Genomic DNA, 10178 nt, shown 5'->3' with positions numbered 1-10178 from the left:
TTTTGGTGGATTTGATGATTCTAAGGAAAAAAATCGCATATTAGTTAGCTTAATGTACCCATTAAATATACTGTATTGTCAGATTAGTCCCCGGTTTTTACCATTACTCTCCTCTAGGATATGTCAAGCAACAGCATCACATGAGCTGCAACAGCATCACATGAGCTGATCAACTTGCTTGTTCTTGTGTCTGGAGGTAATGAAGATAAACAAGAAATTTGACAGTGGAACTTTTGATAATGTTAGACTAGTCCCCAGAGTTGTCCCTACAATTTAACTATCGATAACGGCATATTGCATTACGGACAGCTCCTGCAAACAATTTGTTGGGGATTTTGGGACACTTTATCTCGATGAAGTATGTACTTCATCGGATCTTAAACAACAATGTAATGAATCCGGATGAAAAATGAAGAATGAAGAAAACTTGAAATTGAAGTATAGAGATTTGAGCTTGATAAATGAATTGAATGCAAGAAATATATTGGAGCATATGGAAAGAAAATATGATGATTTTCATTCATGTTTCAACTTTTGCATAAAGCCATTACATATATCAAACATAAGTCAAACATTTACAAGCAAATTTTACCTAAACTGTCACCAAACACCACTATAACTTATTGAAACTTGATAAAATAACTTGTTCAACAATTCAAAGCTAATTTTTCATCTCAATCACTACCTAATTACATCAATCACCAAACTGACATAGTTCAAAATGAACAAGATTACATTACACCAACAAAATGAATAAAAAAGAACTAAATGCACCCTCTTGGTGCTCCTCGATCCTGCTGGCTCTTCTTTGCTCCTGAGCATAAAGAGCATTGATAAGCTCAGTTAGGGAGATCCTTGTCAAATCTCTCGAGTCCTCTAAGGAGGATATCTTTGCTTCATATCTCTCTGGTAGGGTAGAGAGAACCTTCTCAACAATTCTTACTTCATCAAATTGCTCACCAAGGAGCCTTATGCTGTTTACAACAGCCATTATCCTGTCAGAATATTACTTAACAGTTTCATCCTCTTTCATTTTCAGATTCTCGAAATCCCTTCTCAAGTTGAGAAGCTGCTGCTGCCTTGTTCTCTCAGTGCCTTGGAACTCCTCCTTAAGCTTGTCCTAAGCCTGTTTTGGGGTGTCACAAGTCATAATCCTAGTAAAGATCACATCAGAAACACAATTTTGAATACAGGACATAGCCTTGTGCCTCTTAGTCCTCTCATCTGCATGCTGACGAATCTGAGCCACAGTGGGGTTGGCCCTCAGTGGAGCTGGCTCAATGTCTGTGTTAACAGCTTCCCACAAGTCAAATGCTTGGAGGTATGTCCTCATCTTGACCACCCAGATATGAAAACCTTCACCAATGAAGACTGGTGGTGCTGCTGGAGAGAAGCTAGCAGAAGCCATTCAAGTTTTTTAATCAAGCAGAACAGGTCCTCAAAGACAAGAGCTCTAGATACCAATTGTTGGTGTTAACGAGCAAGGGAGCAGCTGGTCGAGCTTGGCTTAAGCAGCAAGTCACGATGCTTGCTGAACAAACAAGAAGGAATCGAGCAAAAGAAAAGAAGAAGGAAGAAAAACAGAAGAAGAAGTAATGGAATCAGTTGAGAGTATTGATGAAAATGAAGTGTATTTCATTCATACATACATCACCATTAGCATGTTGTCATTACATATATCAGAATAAAAAAAACTTACAAGTCAAATTTCTACCTAAACATATACCTACTTCCACTAAGCTTTTCAAATAACAAAACTTAACTTGTACATTAACACAAAGTCGGTTAATGACTCCATCAACATCAAATTACATCAATCAAAAGGCTTATAGTAAACCAGACTTCAAAATGAACAAAATATTAGTTCAAATCCAACAGCAACACAAAACCAAGGTTGCTGTATGCTTGTCACGAGCTTGCATGGCCAGCTTCCAGCTGCACTTGCTTCATACCAACTGCATGGAGATCAGCTTCAACACATGTATATATACAAAGAAGAATATGTTCGTTGGCAACACCTATCTTCACATTCTCAAGTAAAGAAGTTTCCAAGTTCTCTGAGATCATCCTATTCTTCCTATTTAGAAGCATATATCTATCAAAAACAACAATGGCTATCCGCCTGCCTCGTATCATTAGCTCTAAGAAAGTTCCCAAGGGCTACTTTGCAGTTTACGTTGGAGAAAACCAGAAGAGGTTCGTGATGCCAGTGTCATTCTTGAACCAGCCTTTATTTCAAGATTTGCTCAGCATGTCAGAACAAGAGTTTGGATATTGTCATCCAACCGGCAGTCTCACAATTCCCTGCAACAAAGATATCTTTCTCGATGTCACCTCTCGATTAAACTGATTTGTGAGAGATTTAACACAAATCAACCCATACATTTTTGTAAATCAAGCATCACTAACACTATGTAAATACCTTTTCTCCCATCCTTTTTTGCCTTGTTACTGTAACTTCTACCAATCAGTAAAAAAAATGACAGTTGAAAGCACATTGTTCATTTCAAATTTTATTTCTTTTCAGAGTTTCTCCTGTCATTATTAGTTTCATCTTTATTTTAACTGTAAATGATCTACAGTGTTGAAAATTTACTTCAACCAACAAGCTAAGTTTTATAGACTCTTCATTTTTCTTAAAAGAATCTGTTCTAACTTCTAACACCTATATCCAACACATACTTGGCTATTAGTATGAGAGTATGATCCTCCAAATATATAAAAGATTTTAACATTGAAGAAAAGTGTCTTATCTCCTGTTCAAACCATTTTTCTGATATCAACTTTTTATTTAAAAAAAAGAAAAAATAAGACTCGCCACCAATACTTTTTTTATGAGGTATGATCGGATCAATTCGTAATTTGATCGTTTTAATAAAAGATTTGATTTGCTAAAACAACGAATTAGTACCTAGTTGATTACTTGATGTCTTAGTGCCGAAAGTTTAAAACTCAAAAGAATTTTTAAATATGATCCTCTTTATTAATATTATTTTTACTAAAAATTCTTAAATAAATCGAAATAAATATTAAAGACCCTCTCATCTCGAGATAACAAAATGTCACATTCGTAAGTTAGGACACTACACATTGAATCTTTGAGAATAAGCTTGTCTTTTATTTTTTTCTATTTAAATCTTATTTATTTTAATTTTAAAAGATATTCGGTCACTTAGGTTCAACGATAAAATCGAATCCCGTAAGTTAGGGTATGACTTTCTTGAATCTCCAAATCTGAAACATTACTTATTTTTAAATTTTCCTTTTGAAAAACAACAAGTTATATTTAAAACAATGGATATTTATCTTCTTTAAAATGATGATATGCAAATAAAATTGTCACGCTAATAAATAGCAATAATATGAATATACTAATAAAAACAATTCACGATAATCACATAATATATACTATTTTAATACTAATATGAACAATAAAAAAACTAATAAAAAATAATAACAATAATAATAGTAAAATCTAAATTTGAAATATATTAAAAATAGTAAATAAATAAATAAAAAAAGGCACCATAAAAGAAAATATAAAAAGCCAATTGTAAAAATAAAATAAATAAATAAGTGAATATAAATAAAACATTAATAAATAAGTGAATATAAATAAAACATTTGATTAAAATTAAAATAAATAAATAAATAAAACAAAATATACATAAAACAGTTTAAAATAATAAAAATTTTGAAGTTAAATAAACTAAGGATTGAATTGAAATTAAAAGGAGTTTTAGGCTTAAATTATAATAAAATAAATGTAAAAGGACTAAATTGAAGTTTAAATGGAATTTTAGGGACAAATCGAGATAAAACAAAAATAAAGGACTAATTGTAGTGCTCGAGAGACAGGGACTGAATGGGAGAATATCCCAACTTCCCTATGCACATCGTTCAAGATGACTCAAATAAAAAAAAATTAAATTAAATGGGATAAATTTTAAAAGAAAAAAAAGACATAGGACCATATTGTAAATCTTCAAAAGCGAGAGGGTCACAAGCGCAAATAACCCATATTTTAAAAAACATGCGGATCCTTGCTCTTGGGTCTGGTCAGGTCAGAAGCGTGTCAAAGGCCAAAACGACTCGCATTTTGGCGTCTGAAAATGAAATCCAAAACGACGCCGATTTGGAAAGCTATAAAACCAGAAATTTTAAGAAAAAAAATCATTTACTTCTCTTTAAAAACAAATTCTTTCTCTTCTTTTTTCTCTGGGCACTACCTAAGATCCGCCATCGGTGCATGCAGTGGACCACTCAGGCCCATTGGCCATCAGCGATGGTGACCACCGTCTCTGGTGGCAAAAAATTTCCAAAAAAATCATCTTTTGATCCTCTCGACTCCCAGAATCCAAATCTAGGGTCGGTTTTTTAGAAAAGTGGCCAAAAAATAGCCAAAAGGGGATTGGACCCTTCGACTCCCGACGACGGAGAACAAAACTAGGTAACTTTTTACTGTATTATATATAATATTCAAAAGAAAAATGAAGGAAAAGACCACATTTGAAAATTTGACTGCTTTTTATTTCGATTTTTTTGTGTGTATTTCTCCGTGTAAAAAAATTACATCTTGAATTCAGCTTTTATAGCTGATTTATATATTTTCTTTTTATTATATATACTGTTCATCTGCTTCTTATCTTTTTATTCTTTCCGTTTTTACAGGAGGTGTGGAGTCAACGACGATGAGAGAAACAGGACTTTGTCATTTTAGTGCAAGGGCAACAGAAGAGGTGCCAGGCTTTAGGGCGCGAGACTCAGGTGACCTGATCGAGGAAAAGCGGCAAGGGGGCTAAGGTTTTTTTGCTTTACTGAAAAATGTTTAGTTTATTGGGTCATTAGGCTGTTAGAGTTATTATTATTATTTTGGGCTCGTAAGTTTAGATTGTTATTATTATTATTTTTTTATTCTTGATTTGTTTTTTTTTTTGTTCGGCCGGGCAAAAATGACCTATTTACATTCCCAATTTTTAGTTGTGTTTCAACAAGAAAGATAAAATCTTGCTGTTTTTTATATTCCATTACCTTAGTCCAGTCAACATAGAATGTCAAGGTAGTCCATATATAGTTCCTTCTGGTCATTGTATAACACATTACATGTCTCATGCTTGCCTCTAACATCAAGATAAAATCATTTGTAGTTGGACTCTTCATTTTCTTCAAAATACAAGTGCCCGGCACATAGTCAAACATGAATATAAAGTATATAATCCTCCAAATATAAGAAAAAAAACTTAGAAAAATTTGAGAACACCCGTATTCAATACTCAAGCTCAGGTCCTGGTAACATAGACTATAAGTATTCTTTTGCATTTTAGTAAGGTTATCAAATGATCAATTTTCTTTCATAAATCTCAAAGTAATTTTCTTAATGCAGATTTGACAAAGAATTAATACCTATGTCTCACTGTTCTTCAAAAGCCAGAAATCAATTTTTAACTATATAGACAAAGTGACTTGAACTTATATATGCAGATAACTCAAAAATATCAGAAATGTGGATTAAAAACAGATTCATCTGTAAGGTTATTAATATATATATATATATAGCAGCACATACCAGAAAATTTTGGTTAGTTGTGAAGGCTTAATATTGTCATGGAACAATTTGATTGCAGCATGGCATAGACAACAACCAGGATAAAATGCAACCGGTTGGGGTTCCAATGAGGACTAGTTGTAGCATGTACACACACTTAATGCGTTCTTCAGAATGGCTTGTCTTACAAGTTACTCACCAAAGGAAGACATGAATGTAATAGGAGAGGTCAAGGTCACCCATGTTACATGTTTCCTGTCATTGTCTGACAGATTAAATGTCTCAAATGTAGCCGGAAATAAACGGCAAAGTAGTCGGTCCTTAGTCGGTTATCCTTTCAAGTCTTAGCCATGGAATTCTTTATCATCCTTTTGAAGACAACACCATGTGATTCCCCATGAACCCATGTCTTTCTCATTACCGATCGGACCCCATCAATTGCACCTTCACCACTCATTCCATATCCCCCTTAATAATTGATGAACATTATTTCCTCTCTGCCCTTACATTTATATATACAAGTAAGATTAAGTTCATTGCCAACACCTACCTTCAACATTCTCAAGCTTGCTTTCTAAGTTATCTGAGATCCTCCACTTCTTCCTTTTTCAAAGCATACATCTATTGTAAACAAAAATGGCTATCCGCTTGCCTCGTATCATAAGCTCTAAGAAAGTTCCCAAGGGCTACTTTGCAGTTTATGTTGGAGAAAACCAGAAGAGGTTTGTGATACCAGTGTCATTCTTGAGCCAGCCTTTATTTCAAGATTTGCTAGGCAAGTCAGAAGAAGAGTTCGGATATAGTCATCCTACCGGTGGTCTCACAATTCCCTGCAATGAAGATATTTTTCTTGATGTTACCTCTCGCTTGAATCAATTGTGAGAGAATCAACACAAATCTGCCTATACAATTTTGTAAAGCCAAAATGTCTAACACCATGTAAACATTTTTTCTCCATCTCTTTTGCCTTGGGGAGCAAATACAAGTCTCCCTAAGTGAAAAATTACAGATGGTTGTTACTGTAACTTCTATCAATCAGCATGGAAAATGACAGTTCAAAACACATCATTCAATTGGAATTTTATTTACTTCCAGAATTTCCTATCATTAATTTAACTATAAATGATTTAACTTGTTCTAAATTTACTTTATTATACATGCTAAGTTATTCGGACTCTTCGTTTGCTTTAGAATACATGCATCCAACACATATTCAAACATGAGTACAAAATAGCATGATTCTCCAAACATATGAAAAAACTTATATCCCCTTATTGAAATCTTTTAGCCAAGGAGTTAAAGCTTTGTTTCGTTTTTCAAGTAGGAATTAGTCTTTATATATAATAATTAACAGTACATGACTTAGTAAAAATTGTTTTGAAGGTAAAACATATAAAATGACTTTTTTATTAGCCATAAAATACATATAAAAAACATACAAAATTGCTTAAATGTAAAGATGTAAATGAAAGAGGATAACCTTTGTGACAAAAAGAAAACTAAAATGAAGTTATTTAAATGAAATAGGGACTTGAATATAACAGTGAAAAATATAACATGACCTAAAATTAAATTAACCCAATATCAAACTTAGAATATTAACTCAGATTTTAATGGCCTTCTTTTCTTTCTTTCTTTCACGGTTTTTTTTACAAAGTCATGTACGGTTAATAATGAATAGTCAAAATATGCAGACAACACTCAACAAACATGCCATCAAACAAGTTGACCGAAACCAGATTCATCTGTAAGGTTATCCAAATATATATATAGCAGCACATACCAGAAATTTTGTGAGCTGTCAAGCTAAGTTTTGGCTTCACCCCTATGGAACTATTTGATTGCAGCACGGCGTAGACAAGAATAAGGATAAAATGCAACCAATTGGGTGCTGGTGAGGACTAGTTGCAGCCTGTAGGACACACTTCAGGTGCTCTTCACAAGAGTTTGTCTTGCGGATTCTTACAGATCCACACCTTAATAAAAATCAACATGCTTGGTGAAGTCAGAATGTAAGAGGAGGTCAAGGTCACCCATGTTACATGTTCCCTGTCATTGCCTGACGGATTATATGTCTTTAAAGTAGGAACTGACATAAATGGTGCAGTGGTACAACTCTTTTATTGTGAAGAAGCATTTTACTGGTCCAGATCTTCCATATTTGAGTGGGGTCCTTGGTCGGTTTCTATTGCCAGAAGGGTAGGCAAACTATTTTTCAAAGTATTTTGCCATGGAATTCTTGATAATGAGTTAGACGACAACACCATGTGATCCCCTATAATGAAGCCATGTAGAACATGATTTTCTCTCTACCCTTGTATCTATATATACAGAGTAGATTATGTTCACTGGCAATTCCTATCTTCACATCCTCAACTACTAAAGTACTTTACCTTTGCTTTCCTTTTCAAAGCATACATCTATCTAAAACAACAATGGCTATTCGCTTGCCTCGTATCGTTAGCTCTAAGAAAGTTCCCAAAGGCTACTTTGTGGTTTATGTTGGAGAAAACCAGAAGAGGTTTGTGATACCGGTGTCGTTCTTGAACCAGCAATTATTTCAAGATTTGCTAGGCAAGTCAGAAGAAGAGTTCGGATATAGTCATCCTACAGGCGGCCTCACGATTCCCTGCAACGAAAACACCTTTCTTGAAGTTACCTCTCGTTTGTACTAATTGTGAGATGATTAACAGAAACCAGGCAATACAATTTTGTAAAGTAAACATCACTAATACATGTAAACATTTTTTTCTCCATCCTTTTTGCCTTGGGAAGCTGATTAAATCTCCCCAAGTGGAAAACTAGAGATGGTGGTTAGCGTAACACTCCAATAAAACAGTAATGACAGTTCCAAACATATCATTCAGTTGTCATTTCATTTCCTTTCTGAATTTTTTACTTGCTCGCGTTAATTCCATCTTTAATATAAACTGTAAATGATCTACCTTGTTCTAAAATTACTTTCAAACATGAGTGCATGCTAAGTTATTTGGAGTCAGACCCCTCATTTTCTTTCGATTGCATGTGTCCAACACAAATTCAAACATGAGCACAAAGTTCGGGTAAGATAGACTACAAGTATCCTTTTGCATGGTAGTAGCTTATTAAAGGATCCATTTCGTGTTACAAATTTCAAAGTAATTTTCTTAATGCGGATTTGATAAAGAATTAAGATATGTAAAGACGTGAGGCAAGGGACTAAGAGGTTAATATAACAAAGCTAATAACAAAATTTTTTAAATAAAAAAGAGAAAAGTAAAAGAGATGTAAGTTCGTGATGCATATTGATTAGTATTATGAGAAAGTACACTTCATTCTTGTTACTTGTTTGGTTTTATATTTTAATGGTTAATCAACATTGGTAAAATTCAATAAATTTTCAAATACTCTAAACTCCAGTCATGTATATGGAAACAAATATACAAATGACTGAATGTAAAATCAAATAGCTTTTGACCATTTTGAGATAAGAGTAAGAGGACTACAAACTCCTATTTCATTTATATATTTTTGCATCAGCTATTAAGAAGCCTTAGAGATGAACATATTCTACCCTTGCAACTTTTCCCAGTTCATAAGAGTTATGTGTTTGTGAGTACCTGCACTTGTTCAGACTAAGCAGATTTAGGAATTGATAAATCAGGCTGGAAGAGGAGTTTGGCTTTGATCATCCAAGAGGTAGTCTCGCAGTCCCATGTGCAGAAGAAGCCTTCATTGAACTTTCTTGTAGTTTGAATAGCTTTCTGACATTGACCTGACATATTTTCTCCCGCATATAATAACGAATAGTCAAAATATGCAAAGATCGAAACAAACATACCACCAGAAAGGTGGACTAAAAACAGATTTATCTGTAATGTTTTCCATATATATATATATATATATATATATATAGCAGCACATACCAGAGACTTTGTGAGCTGTCAAGCTGAATATTGTCTTCAACCCTATGGAACTATTTGATTGCAGCACGGCATAGACAACAAACCTGGATAAAATGCAACAAGTTGGGTTCAGATGAGGAGTTGTTGTAGCCTGTAGGACACACTTCAGGCGCTCTTCACAAGGGTTTGTCTTACAAGTTTTATGTGAAGTCTGTATGAAATAGGAGGTCAAAGTCACCCATGTTATTTGTTCCCTATCATTGCATGGCAGATTGTATGTCTCTAAAGGTTTCCTCTATTGTCACTAGTGAAGTAATAAAAATCTTTACTAGGAAGAAGCTTTTAATGGATCCAAATCTTCCAAATCTGAGTAGGTCCTTAGTCGGTTCATTTTGTCGGCAAGGTAGGAAAACCATTCTTTCAAGTATTTGACACGGAATTCTTGGTAATGCTTCGGAAGACAACACCATGTGAGTCCCATGAGCCCATGTCTATCTCATTACTGATCAGACCCCAGCAATTGCAGCATCAACACTCATTGCGCATCCCCCACTTAATAATAGATGAACATCATTTCCTCTCTACCCTATACATCTATATATACAAGTAGGATTAAGTTCATTGCCAACTCCTTCCTTCAACTTCTCAAGCTTGCTTTCAAAGTTATCTGAGTTCTTCCTTTTCTTCCCTTTGAGAAGCATACACCTATCAAAAACAACAATGGCAATCCACCTACCTCGTATCATTAA

At 34.1% G+C, this 10178-nt stretch overlaps 1 protein-coding gene and 1 long non-coding RNA gene across 2 annotated transcripts; one reads left to right on the top strand and one right to left on the bottom strand.

Moving 5' to 3' along the window:
• The first annotated feature begins 6063 nt into the window (after positions 1-6063).
• On the top strand, positions 6064-6608 carry LOC108465758 (auxin-induced protein 15A-like). The gene has a single exon (XM_017766143.2). It carries the CDS (start codon positions 6182-6184, stop codon positions 6425-6427), a length of 246 nt encoding a protein of 81 aa, XP_017621632.1. The 5' UTR covers positions 6064-6181; the 3' UTR covers positions 6428-6608.
• A 1488-nt stretch (positions 6609-8096) lies between these two features.
• LOC128290192 (uncharacterized) lies at positions 8097-9783 on the bottom strand. Its single transcript, XR_008279837.1, has 3 exons — positions 9451-9783; positions 9145-9299; positions 8097-8174 (listed from the first exon to the last, which is right to left on the bottom strand). It is a non-coding gene; the product is annotated as an uncharacterized LOC128290192 (long non-coding RNA).
• Positions 9784-10178: the final 395 nt, after the last annotated feature.

Source organism: Gossypium arboreum, chromosome 3 (genome assembly GCF_025698485.1).
Source record: "Gossypium arboreum isolate Shixiya-1 chromosome 3, ASM2569848v2, whole genome shotgun sequence".
Classification (NCBI taxonomy): Eukaryota; Viridiplantae; Streptophyta; class Magnoliopsida; order Malvales; family Malvaceae; genus Gossypium; species Gossypium arboreum.
This window is presented reverse-complemented; position numbering and strand designations above follow the sequence as displayed.

Coding starts and splice junctions, on each gene's coding strand:
- LOC108465758 (XM_017766143.2), top strand. CDS start 6,182: ATGGCTATCCGCTTGCCTCGTATCATAAGCTCTAAGAAAGTTCCCAAG.